The sequence below is a fragment of the Centruroides vittatus genome, unplaced genomic scaffold, assembly GCF_030686945.1.
Source record: "Centruroides vittatus isolate TY-2023 unplaced genomic scaffold, ASM3068694v2 contig_1035, whole genome shotgun sequence".
Lineage (NCBI taxonomy): Eukaryota > Metazoa > Arthropoda > Arachnida > Scorpiones > Buthidae > Centruroides > Centruroides vittatus.
In genome coordinates this window covers 1,893,982-1,920,242 of record NW_027120673.1, presented here as the reverse complement: position 1 = coordinate 1,920,242, position 26,261 = coordinate 1,893,982, and the positions used below count along the sequence as shown (strand labels likewise).

At 29.6% G+C, this 26,261-nt stretch overlaps 1 protein-coding gene across 2 annotated transcripts in view; it reads right to left on the bottom strand.

Annotated features, from left to right (window-relative positions):
* Positions 1-2,962: 2,962 nt before the first annotated feature.
* LOC136969498 (short-chain dehydrogenase/reductase family 9C member 7-like) overlaps positions 2,963-26,261 on the bottom strand; it is a 39,068-nt gene continuing 15,769 nt past the window's right edge. Inside the window, exons 2-6 of one of the 2 annotated variants that reach the window (XM_067263677.1) lie at positions 19,443-19,598; positions 16,006-16,215; positions 15,396-15,581; positions 10,228-10,360; positions 2,963-3,349 (exon numbers count right to left, since the gene is read on the bottom strand). In XM_067263677.1, the coding sequence (XP_067119778.1) occupies positions 3,028-3,349; positions 10,228-10,360; positions 15,396-15,581; positions 16,006-16,215; positions 19,443-19,566 (975 nt within the window). In that variant the 5' untranslated portion in view covers positions 19,567-19,598 and the 3' untranslated portion in view covers positions 2,963-3,027. Of the gene's footprint in view, positions 3,350-10,227; positions 10,361-15,395; positions 15,582-16,005; positions 16,216-19,442; positions 19,620-26,261 lie in introns of those variants that run through there. The other variant, XM_067263670.1, reaches the window with a different exon arrangement.

Here is a 26,261-nt window from a genome sequence, read left to right as displayed (position 1 = left end):
CTTGTCATACTAGAGGTTAAGTACGAAACAATAGTAGTTACATATCAATGCGTACGGTTAACATCAACTAGTAATAGTGTAAACCTGTTTCAAGTAGTACATGATGACGGCTAAATGGCCGAGGCGGTTAAGGCAGCATCCTACCGCTGTCGGGGACCCAAAATTGAATCTAGGCGAACAACCGTAGTGGACGATGCGTTCCGAATATGTCGGGCCCCACCCTCCCCGATTTTGCCTTATTAATACTCTACTAAGGGAATAAATTTGGATTTGGCACTACCAATCAACTCTTTGAAATGTTCTTTATAAATTATATATTATTTCATTAAGAAGTTATCCAGGATGTCTCAAATTATAACAATCTGGATTGCTGTTTCCAAAAGATAATTTCGACCTTCGAAATAATTTTCTGTCGTATTTTCTCTTATAACCTCTCATTTTTATAGCTGAAGAGATAAAACAAATCTAGATTTAATACAGTATTGCATCTTACAGTATTGTATATTAAATTTGTGAAACTATTCTCAGTTATTTAAATTAAAATTAAAAGGAGAAGAAAGAAACTATTGTAATTTGAAATAATGACAGACATAATTTAAAATACATAGATGACACATAAAGAGACTGAACGTATGGACATCGTGGACCGAACTTTTTATAATAAAATATTTTACTTTTTCGAGATTTTAGATTTTTCTAGTAGCGCATGTTTATTGTACACATACAGTATAATGGGAGGAAGACATGATTAAATTGACAAGTAATTTCGAGGTACAGAGCACCCAGCATGTTGTACCATTCATGAAATCTTCGCATTAGTTGCATGCCCACTTCATGGTGTAACAATTTTAATGACCAGCAGTGTAATTGCGAAGGAATCGGAGTATCCATTCACACGTTCTGAAGATATAATCGATCGTTATACGTAGCTCCTACAAAGATTTTCAACAAGCTTTTGAATTTGGCTGTATAAAATAAGTGAAAACCAAAAAATAATTTAGAATAAAATTATTTTATTTTCATTATGTTCGTATCCTTTTTTTTATCTTCACATTATTGCTGATTTATATATTTATTTAACAACGATCTAATATCAATAACAGTATTGAAATTTAAAAACTAAACCAAAAATGGATATAAAAGTGAATATTAAGTAAGTAATTGGAACAAAATAATAATAAAGAATTAAAAAAAGCTGTTAATATTTTAAAGCTCGTTTCTTTTCGTTTATTAAAATTTTCACACGTAAAATTAAATTATGAGAATAACAAATGCTCATCACGTTTACTTGTATTTCTCTCAAATTATAATGCTTTGATAATAATTTTAATCAATTCGATAAAAATATGCACACGAAGAATAGAAAATTTAATTAGTTTTTGTATTTACGTTCATTCTATTTCATAAAACGAAGAAATTACGAAGAAAAATGTTATTTTGTTACCCATTATACAGTCAAATGCAATAATTTAAAATATGCCAATTAATATAGAATTTTAATTTGCTTATATATTTATAAAATATAACATTTTAACTTTATAATAAGTAGTTAAAATAAATCTAATATGCATACAATAGATTAGAGTTAAATTACTTGTTCTTTCTTCAATAAAATTGACTTTAATACCTTATTCTGTGGTTTTGAAGCAATTAAAGGATATTTTTCTTTACAACTTTTTATTTATGTGACAACGGTAAAGGTTGTTGGTCTTAATATGAAATAATTTATTGTTCCTGATATCACGAAAACAAATCAAAATGAATAGGATTCAGTTGTATAGAAGATGCACAGAATACAAAAACACTACAGAGTCATAAAACAATCGTTAAGCATTTGTCATGGTCATTTTTCCTTATTTTATGACTCATTACAAATTGAAGTAAGGCTTTTATATATTTAAAACTACGACTTTGTATTTTTAAAGTGTGCTTTTTTTTCATATTATAAAATATAATCCAGATATAAATATTTGAAGATTTATTAATGAAACTAGTCAAAAATAAATTCTATAATAACAATTTTTAAAGTAAAATTGTAAAGTTTGTAGACTTGTTAGTAACGTATTTAAGTTATTATTATTATTTTTTTTTTTAACAAGAAATGTGCTAATGATTTATTTCATTTGTACAAGGAGCAATTTTCCTTAACTTTACAGGCTTAAACATTAAGAAAGCTGAGAAAAATTTTAATGTGATCACTTAAACGGTAAGAAAATGATATGGAATGTAAAAAGATGAGCAAAAGTCATTAACCTTCTCAGAAATAAATAATTTATATGAATTTTTCTGCGATTAAAAACTTGTACCTTAGCAAATGTACAGTTAAAGGAATTATAATTGAAGAATTTTCTATTAAAACATCGTTAAATTATTAACAGTAACAACTTTATAAAGTGCATGTGAAAAATCGCGAAATGAAAAATTACCGAAATATAAATTAACACGTTAACTAAAAATGAAAATAAAAATTTTTTCTGGATAACTTATTTATTTTTGTGTTGAGTTTATTTTAATAATAAAACAAAGAAATACAAAGAACGTTTTGCGATTTTTTTTAATTCGAAATCCATTAGAAAACGTACGTTTTATGCACATTAAGAAGAGAGCAACGCCAAATTTCGCTCTAGCGGCTGGATTTTTAACTAAAAATTTTCTCGAAAATCGAAATGTACACCAAATTCAATTGAGATTTACCAGATAGTTCTTTTTACAGAATGCTTTTAACACTTATTCTTTAATTACGATTACCCTGTAAATCTAAAATTATACACGGTATAAAAAATGCAAAAATAATTCTAAATCAATAATAATATAAATATACAAAGTTTTAAAAAATCCATTTGCTAGCATTTAATAATACAATACACCAAAATATTTAAATGATATTTATTGCTGTCCTTAAGCAACAAGAAGGCCATTCATATTTTACTTTATATTGCTAATAACCATCTTTCTGTCATTTAAAATATTATCTTCGGAAATCAAAACAGAAGCAAATATATTGTCTATTCGAGATATGAGAAAATATTAAAATTTGAATTTCATTGCCAAATTGTAGAGGAGCTCCTCCAACGAAGGAGGGAATAACCTCACAAAAGTAAAGGAAATTTTATTAGTGAGATTTCCCGGTCGATAATATAATTTTGGAGCTGGTGAAATGACCGCATCTTCTAAACACCCAATCACATCTTCGACTCGATTACATTTTAATAATTTGGCTATATCATAACTTTTTTTCACATATTTTTGAAAATATTCTTCTCCGAGAGCTGAAGTATTTTTTGGATTGGCATTCTTCCACGATTGATTGAAATAGGATTTAACGCTATCTTCAGAAGTTAAATTAGTGCTGTAAATATTAGAAATATTTAGCAATTATTCTATAATATTTAAAATACTGTATATGTTTAAACCAATTTACTATATATTAAAAATTCTGTTAATGTTACCCTTGGTGCCAAGATGACGGCTCGTCTCTGATTCCAGCAAGGAAACAGTGGGACGCACTTTCTAACCTAACCTAACCTATTCTAATAATTTGGTTGCTAATAATTATGGTAATTTATTAGAATAGGTTAGGTTAGGTTAGGTTAGGTTAGAACATGCGTCCCACTGTTTCCTTGCTGGAATCAGGGACGAACCGCCATCTTGGCACCAAGGCTAACATTAACCAAAAATTTAATCAATCATTAGTTCCGATTTAAAACAATTGGAATGAATTTATTTGTTATATTTTACGACCTATTGGAATAAATTTATTCTATTAGAAAGAATCTGATTCACAATTAATTCAGCCAGCTCGAATGGCTAATAAAACCCAAATCTCGTATAATTATTATCGTTTTATTTATTTATTTTTCATTTTTGATATTATGCCCTGTGAACACGAAGATGGTCTTTTATCTCATGGCGCTAATTTTTCATTAGAAAGTTAGAACCGATATCAAATTCGATTTCGAATTCCTCAAAATAGTAGAATCACAAGTGATAATGACCATAATTTCTTGATACTAAAACGGGAAATGGAAGCCACAAGTGATAAATACAGAACCTCTCTTATTAAAATTTTGTCAAAAATATATACGGGCATTATTAATGTAAAAACAATACGTAAATTTCTCCAAAAGATTCTATTTTAAAAATAATAATAATAACTAAAAGTAATATTTTTATAACCGTATGACAACCGTTAATAGTTTGGTTGATGTTAAAGGTTTACTAGAATCAAATCAAGCATATTTTTCAGATGAATTTATTTTGTTTAAGTTCTGATCACTCTCAATTTTATCATAAAACTTATCGCATCACAACACTCAGTTTCGCTTTACAATTAACATTGCTTTTGCGGATTCAATATAAAACAACAGGAAAGACAGAATAAGGGACAATAAAAACAGTATGACAATCCAATACCATACCCCAAAGTTGCAGCAAATAAAGCTCTATACCGAACCTTGTATTCGAAAGTCAAGTGTCGCACCGTGTGCTCAAAAGACAAAATTTACAATACGTGATATGGTATGAAGACAAGCGTATGAACACATGTCACCGTATAGGAAACAGACTCGCGATCTGCGTGTTTAAGCGAATAAATTCCAACGCTTTCGATTTAATAGATCATTTTATACGTGCTTTTTATTCTCGAATATGGGGAAGCTTTCAGGCTGACAAGTTTCAATTGTTCAGTAAACTTATTAGTAATTTTAAATAATAATAATAAAAGCTTTGTTTACTTGTATGGAATAATACCAAATAAGATTTTAAAAACCAAGTTTTTAAAGTGAATATATTAATAATAAATCTATAATTAACGGAATAGATATTCAGCTTGTTAAGTCAACTGTTTTCTATTAATTTAACAGCGATTAATAATTGAATATAATAATAATATTCATTTAAAATATCAGTATTATATTATATAATAGTAAAATATTTTATTAAATAATTTGCAGCAAGTTTAAAGCTTTTTATAGGCACACGTAAGTTAATCAATTTATTAAATTATGAAACATTGACTTTATTAACAAGAGTATGAAGTTCATAGTAATAAAACATACTGAAACAAACAATTGTTTATTGTGACATCGTCGCAATGCCGGGATGCAACTTTTAATCATATTTTTTAATTTATTGAATTAAAATATATGCTCTCCCCCTCAAATTAGTACGGTAGTGTCTTGCCATTGTACATCATACTTTACCTTTACAATAAAGTCGCGTCAATCATCCATTAACTGCTTTCAGGAGAAAACTTTTGAATTGAAATAACATGACTCTCGGTTTACACTGGACGTTCTTAAATTGTTAATCGAGACTTCCTGTCCCTAAGGTTTCCACATCTATTCTTGACTCTTACGCATCTAACTCCGTTCTCGAGATTAAGAAGGGACAAACAGAGAATTTATAAGTCTACAATTTTTTTAAATTGCAGCCCAATCAAGTTGATATGCAGATAAAGTATAAAAACTAACTTATTAAATGAACAATACAATATTTTTACGCATAACAGTTCTATACTTTATTATATTATATAAATAATAAAAATTAGAAATTTAAAAGACTCTTTTCAAAAGATTAAGTTTTTCCTCTTTTATTACTAGATTTGGAAATTATGAAACAGGAAAATGGCAACAAAAGATATGTAAAAAGAAAATACAAAACAAATCGTGGTTTATCTGTAAAAGGAATATCGTGTTTTAAAGCGAATTTTATGAATTTCAGAGAAATTTTCTTAACATTACATAAATACTCGCATGATGCTGACAGAATAATAAATTTACTTAACCAGAATGGAAAAATTCAGTTCAAATGATTTAGAATATGGGTAATTTTATAACACACTCATAGATCTACTCGCATATGAATTTGTTCGATTTTAAATGTTTTCCTCGCGTTTTATTTTGAATATGAAAGATATACAGTAAATCTTGTCATGATTTTTCTTTTAATTTATAGCAATTTAGAATATGCGCAGTTTTAAAATTAAAACTTCACATATTCTATATTAATACTAAAAATATTGATATTGAAATTCTATTTTAAAGCTGCACATAAAACTCCATAAAAATTCTTTAAATTCATGTCAATATTTTAATTATCTAGTAAATACAGTATGTTCCGTGTCTAAAATATATCAAAGGTTTTTTATTACAAAAACCTGCCATTAAAAATAACTTTTAATTTCAACTAATTTTGAATGTTTTGAAAGATGACTTCCTTTGGTGCACTACTGATGCATTTGTTACAAGATTTTTGAGGTTTGTTGTATACTTGTTACTAAATACCCAAATAAGAATAGTAAGGAATTGTTTCTGCATTGTTTAAAGGCATACTTTCAGCTTAAAAGTTTCTGGTATAATAATTGTATTGTTTTCTTTCATTACATGAAGAAAATCAGATGAAAACTAATCTACTTATAACTCTTCAGCTGATGTAGTTTTTTCTATGTATGTTGACGATGTTTCAAAATTAGATAACGGTGTAACAGTAAACTGCAAAAAATACCTCTCCAGCAGCAGTGTAACTTACACCGCTGCTGCAGTAGTATCTTTTGTAGTTTTTACTTTTTTATGTAGCAATTGATGAATCTTTCTTTTGGAGGTATTTTTCTTTCTGTGAACAAATTGTTCACAGAAAGAAAAATACCTCCAAAAGAAGGTTGGAATGGCATTGTGCTTTAATTTCTTCTCAGCATCTCTCGCTTTCTCTTCATCCGTGGTTTGAAATGATCTTCACGCAAAACTATCCATAAGTTCCAAGTTTCTCAGTATACTTTTATAGTCTAAATTTTTTCCAAAAAGGATCTCTTAGAAAATATTTTTTTGTATATCTCTTTTTCCAAGAATTTGAACAAAAACCGAACATTTAAATTTGCATTAACAAAATAAAAATATCTATTCATTTATATATAATTATAATAACAGTAATAAATAATCTGTTTCTTTCGTTAGATGGCTAAATTATTTTTTGTAAATTAAAGACACAGTCTATTCCAGTTTTTAGAAAATTTTATATTTTTAATTGGATAAATTTTGTGTTTTTTAACTAGAGGCGGCCAAGTAGCCTAAAAAGAAAGGTCAGGTCGTCCAAATGTTTTAATCTAAAAGCACGTAATAAATGGAGGTCTTTTGAATCGACTGTGTCTTTAATTTACAAAAAGTAATAAATAAATGATATGAAATATTTTGCAGACATTCTTAAAAATATTCATTAATTTTATCTGTTGATAACAGGGAAAAAAATGAAAAACCTTTAGATAAAGAATGCAATTCAATAGATTAGAAATATCTGTAGATAACTGAATACATTTCAAAGATATTTTAATTTAAAAATCAGGAAAGTTTTTCAGTACTGGTATAAAGTTCAAGTTGAATCATTCAAAATTTTCGTATCCTGAAGGTATATTATTTTTAATTTGGATACTATACCGAAATATTTGTTTCTGACAATATAGGAGTAAGATAAATGGTTTAATGATAAGTATAACAGATATATCCAAAGAACCTATAATTTAGGAGTAACTACCAAAATATTTATTGTAATCTAAAATATAATATATATATATATATATATATAATACAAAAACATTTTATATCTCATAAACACTAAAATCCAGAGAGTGATGAAGAAAACTGAGTAACATGAATGAAAAGATAAAATGATTTCCCTTAATTTAATATTATTTTACTGCAAAATCTAAAATGTAATTCCTATAATTGATATGTAGGCTTTCTAAGACTATTTAAAGTCTACTTTTTAAAGACTTTCAAAATTTGAGCGTAAATATTTAAGAAAATTGGACTGAACAACTGTGTTAATATTACAGAAATTATGCAATTTTTCTGTAAGCAATTCTTGTGTAGGCTTATTTAAGTTGAAAAGTAATTTACATTAATTTCTATAAAGCATTTTTAGTGCACTACACAAACAGTTTATATGAATTTTTGCTTTAATAGCATCATATATATTGTACATCTAATGCAGATCAAATCTAATAAAAACAGCTAAAATAGCAATGGTTTCTCCCTTTTTTTTTGCTTTACATTACAACTAAATACGAACATAAACGTAAAAACGCAGTAATTAAGAGACTTACCTGTGTCAAAATGTTTTCGGAAATGTCTAGATAGCTTTATAAACAATTTCAAACCAAATCACGTTATTCATAATGTACAGAATCGCGTAGAACTCTCGACTTAATATTGTGGATTTTTACCATGTTATATAACTAACTAATTTGACATCCCGCTGTCGCCACTGTCATTATCCAGATACTGTAGTTTACTGAGTATAAGTTATATACATATATTACCTGAACTTTTTACATAAATTTCGAGTAGCATCCTTGATTCTTTGCTGAATTTATACAGATTAATGTTTAAAAGCCAACAGAATTATAGTTTATTCTACATTATATGAATAGTTTTGACGTATTCACAATTTATACTACACATGGTACTAAACAAAACGATAATTCTGAAGGCAAATTTAGATCATAGTTCAAACGAAAACTCTCTTTAAAATTGAATTATATTAACCATATCAATTCGAAATTGGTGGACTGTATTCTTAAAACAACTTCGGGCTTTGCACGGTACGTTCCAAAACATAAGATGCGTTTTTCAAATTAAATTCGTTTTACTGTGCAGTGATTAAACATAAAAGAAGGCTATGCTCCGCAGACCCCCTTTTAATAACCCATCAAATCATTACTAAAACTTTTTTGTTTACTAAGGCCGGCTCATATCCTTACAAACTGTAACTCGCATCCCTAGTATACGTGAAGCTAAGAGTCAGAAGTACTATTGAAGGATAATTCAATCTGACTCGTAATTTTTCTTCATAGATTCAGATAGAAATATCCAAATCTATAATGCCGACTAATTTCACTGCGTATCAATCATCCATTTAACGACAAAAGTTTGAGTTGATCATACAGCGTTTTTATGCTATTGTTTCATTCAAACAAAATCTAAATTTTAATCATAAAAATAAACAAAACACTTGAATTATCTCATAGCAGTTATGAATGTTTCATATAATAGCATCAACTCGTTTATGGTGATTAAGAATTTGAAAATTTCCATTTGGTTTCATCAACGCACTTAGACTGTATAGCAGGAGTGTCCAATCCCTGTTTCTTTGGGCCACATTGGAAGAAGTCATCGAGTTTTGGGCCACAAGTATATTATATATACTTGTGGCCGAAGTATATTGAGGCCTAATCCTTAAATATACAAGTTTATTTAAAGATTAACATGTCTAGATTATAGTAATAAGTATTAAAACTTTATCACCAAAAAAGATATTTAAAAAAAATTACTTCTACAGACACTTTCAATTTTTACTTAGAAATAGATAAATTCATTTATTATAAAGGAGACAAACAAAAATTTATTTGGAAAACACAAATATTTGTTTTATTTGGGTTTCTAATTAATAAAAAAACGATGAAACACCATTTTAAAGTGCATTTTTATTCAACTAATATATTTATAAATAATATGTAGCCCAAAAAGTATCCAATGCACCAAATGATATTTTTTACGCCAAACTAAAAAAAGGGTAGCCAAATCTTGCAATGCTGGAAGGAATACTAAATAAAGCTGGAGTTAGGACTCAAAGGATAATAGACCCAAATTCGGGGAAAGGAGAGAAAGGACGAAAGATAAAGAAGTGAGGAAGGTTGGAAAATTAAGGGTCAATATTTGCATAACAGAAGATATATTTAACCTTTCTCACTACTTTTTATCTTTTGGCCTTTCTCTCCTTTCCCCGAATTTGGGTCTATAATCCTTTGAGTCCCAACTCCAGCTTTATTTAGTATTCCTTCCTCATCCACACATTTCCAACTATTTGAAAATATTTCCTTTCCACTCAAAAATAAAATATGTATAAAGGTTTACGGCTTTGTGAAACTTATTTTTTGAGTTTATGCCGTTGAAATAAATAAATAAAAAATAAAAAAAATTATCGGTTTTGTTTACACGTTTATTGGGCAGCATTGGCACTTGCCTTGGGCCGCAGATTGGACACCCCTGCTGTATAGAATACTTTTTCAATTGCAAATTCAGGAGAACAAAGTAGAAATTCCTTACACCCCATTAATATTATACTTAAATGATTATTAGAATAAAATAACTTTTTTACTTATTTTTAGAATAAAAAACTATTGATATAGAAAAGTATATATTAAAACGAGCTTTAGTTTTATGAATATTAATTTACCTGTACATATAAGGCTGAATATTTATAACTTTAATATTCCATTTTCTCATTTCCAAACGGATTCCATCCGAGAAAGTTGACGCTGCCGATTTACTCATACAATATGGCACCATTGATATTATGCTTGCGACTGCTAAATATAGTTTGAAACATATATATATATTATATATATATAAAATAAGATATTAATTCATAAAATTATTATTAATATTTTATGTAGACAATATTATACATTAACACTTTGTTTTAAGATATTAAATATATATTATAAATATTCTACAAGATTTATTTTAATAATAACACTATTCTACAAAAAACATTTTTTCTTTTCTTCTAGGAAAAAAAAGTTATAATACATATTGCAATTTTTGTGCTAATTTCTAATCTATGTTTAGTTTTTCTCACTTGAGTAATGAGTAATCGGAATTTTAAGGTTTTTCTTTAATATTTTAAGGTTTATAATAATTGTATTCATGTAACTTAATCAATCTTATTTTATTCCTATTGTATAATAATAATAAAAATTTATAAATGAGATATGTGACATAATATTCACAAAAGTATTATTATGTAAAAGTCATTTTCCAGAAATTTAACAAAATCTTGCGTATAGAACAAATTTCTTCTTTTGTGATGACTGTCTCTAATAATACTGTATTTCAACAACAATCAGCTAGCATGAAAGGCATCCACTTTTTTTCATTCCACTCTTCCAGCGTGAGTATGTCTTTAAGAAAATTTTCACCATGCTCATTTGATACTTCACCGCAGCTCTGGAAAGTAATTCAGATGCGAGTCCAAGAAATGCTCTTTCACAGACATGTTGCAGCCTAAATCTTGATATGCATTAACCATCTGGGTCACCAATTCCTTTTAGTTTTGAGCCCTTCTTTTCAGTTTTTAGTTACACTCTTAAGAAATCTTTATGATCTTATTTCTTTATCTGTTAGACATGTTTAAAAATCTGTATGTTGTTAAAGTATTCAAATCTGAGATCCAACAAAAACATCTTCATTTATTTTTTCTGGTGGAAGATGAAGGAATTTGCTTGAAAGATACAGAAATCCTCTTCTATTTGTATCCATGGTCTTTACAAATTATTTAATAAGGATTAACTTGATGTGAGGAGAGGAAGAAGCACATCTTCACAAGCTAACAGACTCTCATGCTGTACAATTTTTTTCTCACTTTCCAATTTTGTTCAGGACAATTCTTTTTGGTATAGTGATTCTTTCTGTCACGGCTATCCTAAATTTGGTAATGTTTGTACTTGGGTGGAGAAGGTTTCATTCCTGTAACCTGGCAGTTCACTGTTTTGCTTACTTAATCCCAAGTTACAGTCAAAATGATTTAAATTTGTTTGAGTTAAAAAGTGAATGACTGTATTACTTGTGTCTTGATACACAGGATCATACTTTTAGATGATGACAATTCTTTATCACTTCTTTCTTCACTCTCACTGTCAATTTCATTTATCTTGACGGCACTGGAATTGCAAATGAATAACATCATGCAGCCAATTAACACAACCGTCAACAGCTGAAACAGAGACTCAGAAGATGTTGTCAACTACTATCCTAAAAATTTCCTGCGTTTTTCACAAACTGTAAATTTGAGTAAAATAATGTACTTATAACTAAAAGATTGTGCCTGATATCAAAATTCTGCTTTAAGATTTGAATTTCTCGTAACAAAGCGCTTTAGAAACGCTTATTTTTACCCAAGAAAACATCCTCTTTATAAAGGCGTAATATAGTATTTAGTAAAATTTCAATATAAAACATTTGACAAACGACAAATAAGTAACGCTTTGATTATTAAGTAATGTTCCAGAAAGATTAGATTTGGATATTTTATTTGTTAATAGAAAAAATGTATCTTTCAAACCGTAAAGAGCTAAGAAATTTAAAAAATTAAGAAGACAGTTTGGTGAATTTATAGCTTTATACTAAAATCGAAGAAACGATCGTTTGGACCTCCGTACTTTGTTGCCGTATAAAAAATTAAATCAAATTTACATTAAAATTATTAATAAAATAGGAAGAGACATTCTTTTTCTTTTAAAAGACCACAAATTTTATTATGAAGTTAATCATTTTTACAGTGCAATACGAAATAGTAGAAATCATATCATGGAAAAAATTTTGCAACACAAGAAAACTGAGACAAAAGTCCTGCAACTCTCATTTTAGTATTGTGTGGCTCTAGCTCCACGTTTGACCTTTAAAACTGCTTTAATTTTTTGTGGCATGGAATAAATTAACTTCTCACATTCTTGGACAGCAATTTTTTCCATATAAGATGTTTGTTTTTGTCTAAATCTTTCAAAGTTGAAATATGTTTTTGTTTTAGTTATATCTTTACTTTATCCCATAGTTTTCTAAGGGAATATGGTACAGTGAATTGCTAAGCCAATCTAATATGTCTATTTCCGTATTTTCAAAATATGATTTCATTTTCTTGGGGTATGGGCAGGGACACCATCCTGTCGATAAATGTATTCACTGTCAGAAAAGTAATATTTAGCTGTTGGTATAAGATTTTCATTCACTGTTTTATTGTAAAGTGATAAATCAATGTTTTAGTTCACAATTTGTAAGCTCCCAAGTCTGTAAGCAGTTAAAGTTATAATCCGTAGTATAAATTTTAGTCTTTGAAATGCAATTAGGACATTCTTCTTTTTTCGCGACAACTATGTGTTTCCATCCTTAAATAGACAAAATCTTGATTGGTTACTAAATAATATATTCTTACACTTATTAATGTCCCAATATTCACATTTTCTACGTACCAAATTTTCTTTTGTTTCGCTGCAGGTCTCTTTTTCCTTGCTTAAACCTATACATACATTTCTTTTAGTCTTATTGTTTTTTTTTCAGAAATAGTTATTTCATTTTATTTATTTATTAATATTTTAGCTGAATTTTTCCTAGAACGGTCTTTCTAGTATAACATGGTGTTCCCGATCTTAGCTGCACACATGTTTTTCCAGTTTCTTCATATTTTTTAATGATGATACATCACTGTATATTTGTGACATTCAATTAGTTTTCTTATTTCTGAGTTGAAAATACCTTGTAGATGTTTTTTAATAATTAACTCTCTCACATCTTTTCTAATTGGTGTACAATTAGGAGCCATAGTTATATTTAAATGAAGTTTTATTTCAATAAATTTAACATGCAAAATATTTCTGCTAATACAAGTTAAAATACACAATGATTATTTTCTATATGAAATGTCAAATTGTTTTAACATAATTTTATGAATTTAATCAAAATTGCAGAATTTTTGTCTCAGTTTTCCTGTGTTGCATGATTTTTTGTCTATCGTAAGTTTTTTACTTTTTTGTATTGCACTGTAAAAATAAATAATTTCATAAAATTTATGGTCTTTTAAAAGCAAAAGAATGTCTCTTCCTATTTCTTTAATAATTGTAATATAAATTTGATTAGATGTTTTTTTATGCAACAAAGTTACTGAAGTTAAAAAAATCCCTTGTTGCAGGACTTTTGTCTCTTGGTTGTATAGAAACATCTACTATAATACTAATTTTACTATAGTAGAAGATTCTATCATTACAGCAGAATTACTGTAGTAAAATTAATAGTAAAAATTACTAACTTTTATATTTTTATAAACCTTTATAGTAAAAGTTTATGAAAATATATAAATATTACTCTTAATTGCTAAAAACGCAGTAATTTTTATTTCTGCGAATTTAAATGTAAAGTATTTTAACCAGAGTAGATTTCCTTTTTTATTCAAAAAATATAGTTTGGAATTCAAGGTATTAGAATTAATCTTATAGCATTCTATATACAGTTTAATTTATCTGAGAGTTGATACCAATTAATGTTCTAACGTTTAGTAATTTCTCACGCACATTTTTGTGAACTTGAAAGAACACAAAATGCCTTTCTTGCGAAAAATGAGTTTAGACGAAATTAGCTGAAAATGAAATATGTTGAGTTTTTGAAGTCCAGGCATAAAGTTCCAATTGGCACACATCACTGAAATGGACAGTGGTCTCAAAGCGTACGATTCACACGATTTTCACGAGATTTAATTTATCTTAAAGAGAAAGAGCGCCAATTGCACTACACCCTAATATTGTATTTATATGATCTGATTTTATTAGTGCACTTATGCTGTATTTACTCTCGTGATAGTGCTAGATCATCAAAAGATTCAAAAGGAAATTGGTTTTCTTTCGGCCAGGTCACTTGCATACATTCTATATTAATATATCCATGGATAGAACGGTAGAGTTCAAACATTTAGAACATCATCGTGAGTCCGATAGAATTTCTGACTAGTTTGTACAAATCATTCCGCAACAGACATTTCTACCTGTTTCACCACTGCAAAATTGTCAGCATATTATACCCCAACCTATTTCGTAACCAAGAATTCAACCGCAGCTCAATCCACAACTAATTCTGCAACCGTAATAATTATTCCAATATATTCTGTAATCCTTTGCACAACCGCAAACCTTGACCGATTAGGCAAGGTTTCGGTTTAGTCGAAATGGGTAGTTGCAGGCGAAGTTGCTGTTGCGGAGGGAAAAAAATACAAAATGAGTTACCATTAAGACATTGGCAGCAGAGTGATTTGCAACTGCAAGAAAGGATGTTGTTATCGACTCGGACGTAATAGTCAAAATGTTGTGCATCGAACATTTTGAAAAGTAGAAGTACAAAGAAAACTCCATTTTTTGAGCATTTTGCCCATTGAAACTTTTGACCATGACCTCAGAACTCAATACATTTCATTTTATACATTTCATTTTTTTCATGAATTTCATGAATTGTAGGTTAATGCAATTAAATAGGTTGATTAAATACCCTACACATCACGAATCGTTGAAAATTTTGATCCCGTTTTTAAATACCTATCTACCATGAATTGCATCAACTCTAGGTTGATGCAATTCATGGTAGATAGCTGCAAACCCACGTGCTGAGCGAGAAAACAAACACGTATTAACTTAACAGCAGATAAGCTACTTTTAGAGTAATGTTGTTTTTCATTATTCATTCACACTGATGATAACATAATGTACGCTTGTGCTACGCGAAACAAATTCTGTGATAGAAAACATTTTTGAACCAATCTGGGTGATGCCTTATTTCTTTCATTTGAAAAAGGTTTAAATATACTACCAGCCATGCTTGTTAAATTGACAATTCTTCCTTTAGATTTTCGAAGAAGTGGCAGAAATTCTTGCGTTACTCGAACCATTCCAAACACATTAACGTTGAAAAGTTTGAAAATTATTTCTATCGGAGTCCATTCGATTTCACCTCCATGTCCGATTCCAGCATTATTAACAATCGCCCATAAAACATCTATCACAAATGAGAAGATATTTTATATAAATAATTGACAAAATTTTTAATAATATTCATTACAAGAATATCACAAAACTAGAACTAATATATAAAAATTGTATATAAATTTCAAAGAACAATAAAAATGTTCTTAATCACATAAAAGTTTCTCTATTGACCCAGTAAAAATAAACTCCAATAATGAACTTGGGAGAATAAAAAATACAATGCCAGCAGTTGCCAACGAGAAAAGGTCTTTTGTGAGGAGTGCATCCCATCAATTAAAGGACTTTTTTCTCATGAATATTTTTATTGTTAATTGAAATTTTTTAAATACGAAGTGCTTTTTACCAGTTTTTTCTATACCATTTGTAATATTTAATCTTCATCAGATCAGTATCATAAAGTTAGATATAATGGATATAAATTATTCTATAGTTACCATCGGTTCCAAGATTGACTTCTATACTCTCGGCTGCTCTTTTTACACTTTGTTCGTTTGTGACGTCGAGTGGAATGACTTCGATCTTCGAAGAAAATGCTTTTAATTTATTGGCTCCGTCACCTTCTGGAAAGAGACAACCCGCAAACACGCGATAGTTCCTTTCTGCCATGCGTTGAGCGAGAAGATGCCCAAATCCTGTATCGCATCCTAGTAAAAAAAGTTTTACAAAATATATCTTGCAATGTGTCTTTATAGCGAATATAAAGATAAACTATGTAAAAACACTGGAATTCGCAAAATAATATTTTTTTAGCCGCCATTACTAAAAAGTTGATTTTAGATAAAGCGTTGTTGCAAAACATCTTATCAAGTCGTAATATTCACAAATCTCTAACAATATTATTGTGAACGGATGTTCTCAGTTTGTTATAAAATAAAATTTAAAAATACAATTCGTACAGTTAAAAAGTAACATGAATGAAAAGTATTCTAATGAATATCTTCATCGCCATACCAGTTGATTTCACAACGAAATGGGTTTGAAACAGTTTTAACCAAAGTAAAATTATATTCTTCATAGAGAAGAAAAAAATAAATTCACAAATAAATAAATTAAAGAATTAAAACGATATTTCGTAGTTTTTCTTTTTACTAGTAAGACAATTTTTTTTATATATACTGTGCATGTGTCATGCCACAAGATTTTTTAAGCTGGAGAGTTAAGATCGACATATCTCAAACATTTAACTACAGAAACAAAAACATTCAAAATTCATTAATTCTAAATTGATAATGAAATTATTCATTTGCAATATGCAGTACTTTTACAATAAATTAAAATGTAAGTTAATAGTCATAAATATTTTTAAAAAAGTAGACACATGACGTATAAATTGCTTGGCAACTCAGATATCAGCACTTTCTATGAAACGTGAAAGTGTAAATTTAATTTGATTCTCAAAAAAATCTTTAATAAGGTTTCAATCTTCTTGTATTTTGTAGTAATTTTTAATCGGCTTCTGCGCAAGAGACCCTCACTTACGATAGAACAACTGATTTTATTTCGCGACAATGCTCTCTACCATATAGCTGGTCAGGAATGCAGAAATAGGGTTGGGCGATCCTTGAGATCAGATCTATTCATCCGACTGGGAGACATGTTGGATGAATTAGGGCAGATAAAATACTGCAATACATATAACAACACAATATAACCAGAGACAATATGGAGGGCTTATGAAAGCTTCGGTAAGTATAACCCATTTTGTACCTTTTTATTCCTTAGTGATCAATAATTACAAGACTATTTTGCATCTATTTATGTGTTCAATGTATACAATGAATTCAGGAAACTTTACTGTTTGATATGTTTTATCAGTCGTTGATTACGCATGTAAAATGTTTGGCTAGTTCCTGGTGTAGGAACTTTTTAATCCAGAAATTCTGAATGTTGTCTATTCTAGGTGTCTTCCAACTGTGTGTGCTTTGCATTGCAGATGTCGTGTACAATTATTTTAACATATTGCATAATTAGTGTTTTGTGGATATTTTGTTCTCCACCTGCTTCATCTTATATTTGATTGGATCGTGCCATTGTGCAGTGTACAGTACGTAATTGTCTTTAGAACAATGTCTCATTGCATATAATTTTTGTTGTTTTTTAATAGGCTGGTTTCTATATTTTGAGTTTGTGACTTTGGCTTCAAGTTTATTTCTTTTCGTTGTTTGAGAGTTTCAATGTATACTTTTGCATGTATATTCTGTCGTTCGTGTTTTGCAGTATTTTAAATTTTCTTTAATATACTTTTAGTGTCTAATTAATTCGATTGTTATGTTAATTTTTAATGTGTTAGCCTGTACAATTGCTGTCTAATATTATATATTTGTGTTTCTATCCTTCTTTTTGAGGTATGCTAGGCTTACGATGTATCAGCTTTTGGATTGTGTCTGTCTGAAATTGTACTTTAAAGCCATGATATGTTAGCACAACAATGGTACTAGAATAAACTTGCAGAAATGAAACGTAATAATGCGTAGACTATATGTATTTATATATTTTAAGTTTATTATTAACTTAAAATATATAAATACATATAGTCTACGCATAAAAACTCTGTTCAATGAATTTCTCATAAGATTCAGCAGAAGAATGAAAATCATCTGATTAGAAAAATAGGCTGCAAATTTGAAAATAATAATTGGCTTCTCTACTATTATTTACTGTGCAGACATAGAATTGAGTTTTACAAATAAACAAAACGTTTTTATTATAAACCAAGTGTAAGAATTTAAAAACAAAATTCTAAGATAAAAGCATTCCATATTATAAAAATGAAGACTAAATAAAAATAACAATTTGATGCCTTCATACATCCTTCACAACCACAGTACTTACGAATATGTAAATTTTAATCAATTTACATATTCGTAAGCTGGGAAGAGTCTCATCGACTCTGCTTGTGTTAATTGTGTTCCTGTGGTTGTGAAGACATCACGTTTATATCTGTATTTAGTCTTCAATTTTTAAAAAAATATATTCCATTCTGAATTTTTAGAAATTTTTCAAGAAACATTCCATATTAATTTATTTATCATTCAAATTTATTATCTGTAAATATGCACGCCAATATATCACGAATTAATACGAATTAATTCATAAATAGATAAGCTATATTATTCATTATTTGTCATAATTATTAAAAGTGCAACAATTTGAATACATTTTTTATAATCTGTAACATAAACATCAGACACAGAAATAGAGGACAGCAAAACTATTTCGTATTTCCAAAAGTTTTTTTTTATAAAGAGTAATACAAAATTGATGTACAGTACATTAAAGTTTATTTTGATATATAATAAAAACATCTATTTTTATTTGTTATATTCAGTTATATTGATATATATTTATGCCTTTCAAAAAAAAAAAAAAATTGTATATGTGTTAATAGTCCGATTCATTTCACCTCTGTCAGTTCCTAGTAAATACACATACAGTATAATAATGTCAACAACAATTTATATATTACGTGTTTAAATCTATTTTTGTATTTGATCAAATAGATGATATTTATTTTACACTTCAAAGATATTTAATTAAATTTATTCATATTATTAAATATAAAATATATGTTTTATTAGAATTTCTGTCCCCAACAAAGATATTGTTAAACATTATCATCTCAAATATTAGTAACATTAAAATAGCCTATATCATGTTTCACTTTTTGAGAATGATAATTCATAAGGTTTAAAAAAAAATTGTAACATTTACCTTTATTATTGATGTATCATCAATTTTAATAAAGTCGTTATTTAGTTCAAATTTATAATTAAATGAAGAGATAGAGAAAACAAACAACTTAAAATAGGCTGATTAAAAAGCTACCGTTCACCTTGGCAAGTGATTTTTTGATTATCCAGCGTAAACTCACCTGTAATGAGTACAGCTTTGTTCTTGGAAGATAAAGGCTGTTGGTATGATTTGTATATTAGATATCCAAAATATAACAGCACCGACAGAACAAACAGATAAAAATATTCTGGTATCGAAAACATCCTTTAATCTAAAATAGAAAACAAAATCACAACTAATGTTAATTTCAATGATGGTTTAAATATTTTCATTAAATATACTGCGGTAAGAAAATGTATTTTAAATTTAACTGACTATTTCTCTAAGTTTTATAGGCATATCGATTTTTATCGCCGTAGTGATAAATCGAACCTTTAACCTTTTGAACCGTGACGTGGCATTAAATATAAGTATTGTTACTCTTACTGTTACGAAAAACCAGTATTTAGAACTTAAGGAATTATTAAAAAGAAAATAAACTAAATGAGTAGGTATGTTTCCTTCCAAATTGCTAAAAGAAACGTGGAAAATGTATTTTTTAATCTGCCTTTAAATAAAGAAAAAATAACAATTTACTGGTTTTATTCCTCATTGATATGATATTACATAGTATCATATGTACGAGTTAAAATTGATAGATTTTTATGTTAAAAATGTAATTACGTTTTTGAGATTTTACGTAATGGAATTTGAAATATTTTTCGCTTTTCTTATTTTAAAACTTGAAATAAATGCAGGATTAAAAACTACAGTATTACACAGAGCTTCAAGTTTATCAGAAAAGACTGTTATATGCACCTCATGAAAATATATATATAGTTCACCATTAATGACCTCTTCATGGAGGGATGTAATTACCACTATTAATTTAACCTTATATTTTTATAAAGTACAGTACTTTTTTTATAATAAAATAAAGTATTCAACTCTTATTTTTATTTTAAAATCGTTGCATTTTCTTCCATTTCTCTTTGATATTCGTGCCTAGATATTTTATGAATAATTCTTAATCGTAAATTTATTATTTTATGTTTTAGAATTACAATACAAAATTCTTGTATTTGTCTATACTGGGACACATGTTTTAAACTGGCGATACGCTGGAAATTGGGCTTAACGTAGCAAATTGCGAAAAGCTCGTGAAATTTTTTTTTCGTCTTTTCGTGTGTGCATTGTGCATTTTTGCTTCGCTAATGTTTGTGGCTAAGATTTAAGTATGTTTATTTTACTGTCTTAAAATGCTTATTCGTCAAGGATAATGATGTTTTAGATAATTGAAAGTACATGTGAACTAAAAGCGTAGTCAGTCAGATCTGTAATCAGAATTTTATTTCCAGAGCTCATTCCTCAAATCTTGTTCTATCTCGAATTTTATTTCAGTCTGTCGTTTTGCTACTATCAGTAGACTTCTACCGATATTCGGAGGAGTTTTAGTCCTAAGAGCCAATTTCCTGCCTATATTCCTGAGGGCAATTCCACAAAAGTTTGTGTGGCATTTGTCATTGCTGCATTACCGTATCATATATTGTTGTATGATTGGTCGAAGCTTTTCGCTGCGGATGGGAAATATTGAGATTAAACATTGTGACGGCCATCCAATAAAAGCAACGGATGAACAATATTTGGAAGCCATTTTGAAATTATTGGAAAATGAATTACCAATGGGCCTGTTAATAATTAAGTGTCACAGTAAGCATTATACAATAGCTTCTAGTGTTTACCATATCTCGACGAAGAAGCCGGAAATATGCAAAATTGCTGCGAGATCGATCCTCACGCTTTAAATGATATGCGGAAATGGAGACGAATGGAAACTGATCGAATTCATCTGCGGCGTTAAAGTATGAAGGAGATTGTTCTTTCGAAAGATTTGTTGCAATTGACGAAGCATGAATTTGGAACTGGAACTTTAGCGATGTCACTTGTTAAAGTGACATCGCTAATCATCTTTGCTCCCCAAGAAACAGTGAAACCAAGTAAACGACTTACGAGAGGTCCTCTTATCGCATTCTATACCACAGAGACAAACTGTTAACCTTAGATGCTAATGCCATTATTTTGAACATTATATTCACTTAGCAATTCGTCACAAAAAGGCCACCAGAGTTGCTGCAACTAAGTGCGGTTATATTGCACGACATTGCGTCCAACCATTTTTTCCTGGCTTCTTTGTATTAATGACTAAAATTGACGTACCTGAGGTATTCGTTTTGGCCTCCCAGGAGTTATCCACAAAAATGGAGATTACATCGATGTTACTATTACGCATTTGTGTTTACTGATAATTTAGAATTAACAAGTTAGAATACCATCACTGGAAGTATTTTCGGTATATTCAGTTCTCAAAAATCTGCGTATATGCCCACACACGGTAATGTCGGGTTGTATACCAAAGGTAGTTAAGATGTTAGTTTTCCGCTCTGGAAGATCCGGGATCGAAACCGGCGGTTAAAATAACCCTATTAATTTTTCGCGATATAATTTGTCCCGGAAAGTTGAGTTCCATACTTAAGTACTCGGCCGTCTTATTGTGAGCTTAGCTGAACTCATAATAGGCCTGAAAACGACCCTTTTAGTGCCTGCAGAGCAGAGTTTAAAAAATCCTGTTTAATATTACAATACTCTATGTATGTACTGTACAGTACATTGTAATTAGTAGGCCTACATACTGCACGTACTGTACATACTGTAATGCAATATAATACTTTTAGGTATATTTAACTTCAGACTATAGTTTAGTATTTTAATTAATTAATTATGACATTTTTTCAAAACAAAGACGAAACACGCAACTTTTACCATTCTGCTACCATTTGTGGGACTGGCCAATCTATTATCAAAGCGACGATGGAGATGAGTGGGATAAAGGGTTTTTGAGCTTCTATAGTGAGGAGAAAATCAACAATGAAAAAAAAATCTTAAAGTTTGATACAGGATCTCAAACTAGAAAAATAATATAAATTAAAAAACAATTCTTAATTATATATAAATACTGAAGAGATTTTGCCCCTGTGGCCGCCATAGATGGCCCAACTCCCTGCTCGTTTCGTTCGCTCGCTTCACGGGTTTCGTCCACTTGTTTGAATATAGACCAGCTTTTCTCAACCTGGGTGTCGCGGTGATATTAAAGGAGGATCGCGAAACAATAATGAAATCATTTTATGAGAAAAAATCATTTATTATAAACTTATAAACATTTTACTTACAATAAGTACACATGTAAAGAAAAGAAATTAATGTGATGGTTGCATTTGTTTTTCATTTAAAATTTTCTGCATACGTGGATCTACGTTAGAAACACACAAAAGCAAATTGTTTAAAATTAAATAAAATTATATAATCACATAAAATTAGTGCAATGTAATTATATAATATTTAAAAAATTTTACATTTATAATTACAGTCAAAATTCAATTAGTAATAGTAAAAGTAAAAGTTATTATTCCTTTGGGTAGGGGTCGCGAAATATTAATTTTATTTATATTTACTATTTGGGGGGTCGCGGAGCTAAGAAGGTTGAGAATTGCTGATATAAACTATTCATTACAAAAATTTCAATAATATGTATGGCTATCAGTGGTGGACTGGACCACTGATAAAATCGAAAATTTCTCGGTAGACTGTTTGCTCAGTAGCATTTTCTTATTTGAAGTTATATCTTGCTTGAGAAAAATAAATTAATCCTTTCGCGACGAAATTTGTACGAATTTTTCTGCCATTGTCGTCGGTGTTTTTTCAATAATTTTGTTTTTAAATGACAATTTTGAATAAAAATGATTAGTCTTTTGATTTTCGAAGAAAGCATTTGTGGATTTCATTCCATTCTTTTTATTTCCTTTTTCACAACAATCGTAAGTTTAACTAAGCCCACAATGGGAAAACCGGATGGTGAGGAATAAGGTCCGACATATTCGGACAGACCACTGCCGAAAAAATGTCTACTGTTTTACCTCCATTGATTCGATTGTGTTCTAGTGGTAGGATAGGATACCCGGTAACTACCTCCACTATCAGGCTGGTGATATACATGTACTGTACTATATATACCTATATTTGTATATATTCCTGAACTGAAATTTGTTGCAGCCCAATGCTGATACCTTCATCTGCCTATATATACAGACAGATGAATTGCACACTTCAAAGTGAGGATATCGTACTGTAAATTAAGTTCAGATTAGTTTGGCAAAGCTCAGCTATTTGGAAATATCGACCCGAACTGTGAATTTTGACCGGAGCTGAGAGCCAAGCTAAGCTAAGCTGAGATTTGAAATTAAATTGCATCTATAATAATAAGAGACATGCAGTAGGAGAAAGCGGGGCAGGTTAAAACACGGAGTAAGTAGTAACACAATTAAAGTTTAATTATTTTATTGGGATTTGGATTATACGTATTCTGTTGAGTGTTTCTTAATTCATAAATCAAGTGATTTTGGTACAGATCTATTGCGAATTTCAATTGTCTAGAACTGCAGCAAATCAAGTAACCATTCTAGCATTTGACACAATTTTTATTATTTTCTCTCTAATATGAAAAGTAGTTTATGTCTATGCTGCATTGTCCTAGATGTTTAGTTAGCTGTCGAATTCTAGACATTCTTCCCACATTTCTACACGATTCTATAATAATTAAATTTTCCTAGATAACAGATCTGGCAACTCTGAATGATACTTGAGCTTCTTAAGGATGTTGTCAACGTCAGTATCGTTGTGATAGTTAAGCGTTTCAAGTTAATACTGTGGTTATATCCGAATATTATAGTCTTTTGAGCTGGTAAGTAAAAACTCTCTTACTACTTTGTTTAATTAGTTGCCATTAGAAACAGTTTGAATTTTTACTTTCCTGTCACGCAAGAATCTGTGCACAATGGTTTATTATAATGTGAACACAAGTAAATGATTTAACGTTTACTTTTCTATTTGAAAAGCTAAAACACGAAAATTTAAGGTCGGTGTAAATTGTAACAAATAGCTCGGGACAAAATGTAACATGTTACTTCTTATTCTGCTCTAAAAGGGTATAAAACATGTATGTTATTTACAGAAATATGTTCCCCAGGCTGGAGCACATTGTAAAAAAACTTCAGATTTACTAAAATGACACTAGATATCTAACTGTCAAAGATTTTGTCTCATATTTAAGAACCCGGGCTATTGTTTTTGTGAATGTAAGAAATTATGTATGTATTTTACTAAATATTTATATAATTTCTGGATAGTATTTATGTATGGTATAATACAATTATGATCCAATCGTAGTCCAAACGAGTAAAAACTCGTTGAATTCTTGCGTTCGTCTTTTAATGTTCTTTTTCCGCCTTTTATAACAGTCGTCGTCTTCTGCCACTGTTTTTTTTAAAGAAACAAAACGCCCTCTAGTTTTTTATTTAGATTTAGAGATTTCACTCATCTAATTCCCACATATAATAAACGGAAAGAAAAGTAAAAAGTTAAATTCAACAAGGAAGTTAACAAGATCTTATCAACTTCGAACTTCCCATCAGCTATTATACATCATCCGTAGAGTTCGACTCATTTAGGGAAGTTTCGCAGAAAATCGTGGATTGACAATGGTTAAGCTCCTCGCACGACCTTGACCAAATTTCTGCATACGGTTGCAGTGGACGAGAACCGAATAAAAGATGGTGAAAGAAGAATAGACAAAGAAGTGATAGGAGAGCTCAAGAGTTCATTAGTCAGCAGTTTGCTGAGTTCGTCTTCTCGCCTTTGCTAGCTGAGGTCGTTCCCGAGCTGTCAAGAATGTCGCAGAAGGTCCCTCTCCTCCCGATCACGGCCTGCCTGCATTGTTGTTTGTGCGCCGAAAGATTGCATTTATATTCTAAGGACTATTTCAATAAGTAATAAGGACATTTTGCAAGGAACAATTATTCAGCTAAAGATCACCTCACACCATAAGATATTTACTCCACGTGATCGATTATAATCGCTCTGTTGATCGGAGTTAGGTCGCATGTTAGGAACTGCACACGAATTAATAAATGTATTTTGTTTTAATATACCTCGCTAGTTGAATGAATTATTTCCGGGTCTCTGTTTCTCAACTTCCTACTCCGTTCTCTTACCCTGAGTTCCCATATGCGACCTCTCGCGCGCTCAAAAAGGTTCCTGTTGGACATAAGCCACAAGTAGTGTCAGATCTTAATCCGGAAGCGCTGTATGTACCTTTTGAAACTACTTCAGCTTAAGCAAAAGTATAAACAATTTTTGGATAAAGAGAATTATTAAAAGAAATGACGGGTGATATTTAATATTTAAAAATGGTACAAGTAACGACAATGATTTCTAGCAAAATATGTACTGTACAGTACAGTCACGATAATTCGATGTGGACGGGACCAAGATTACTACGAATTACAAAACTCGTTATATAAACCGCAGCTGACCTGTAAGTTGCGATTCTGAACGCTAATTGAAAGCTGAGCTAACTGTCAAAATCCTTAAATGTAGTACCGCTCATCTTAGCTAATTTGGTAGAACTATAGTTCAGATACGTTTCGGATTGCATCTCCGCATTCAAATTAATTGGAGAAACAGTTTTTATTCAATCACATAAAAAACCGTTTTCTTTCAAATTTTATCCATCAAAATCGAACATGGAACAATCTGTAGACAAAATAAAAGAAAACATTTTTTTTTCGAATCGGTCGAATATTACAATGTTTTTGAATGTCTCATAGACGTTCCACTTCCAAGGTTAAGTGGTTCTCTTCTCTCTCTTGCCTCACGGGCTTCTTCCACTTGTTTTCAATATTCTTAACAAAAACTTCGTGACGATTCATGGATTATCGATGTCGTCGTTTTTATTTTTTCCCCGTATGAAAAAAGATTTGTAACGATTTTAAGCCAAATATTTTATATATATAGAATAGATACAAAA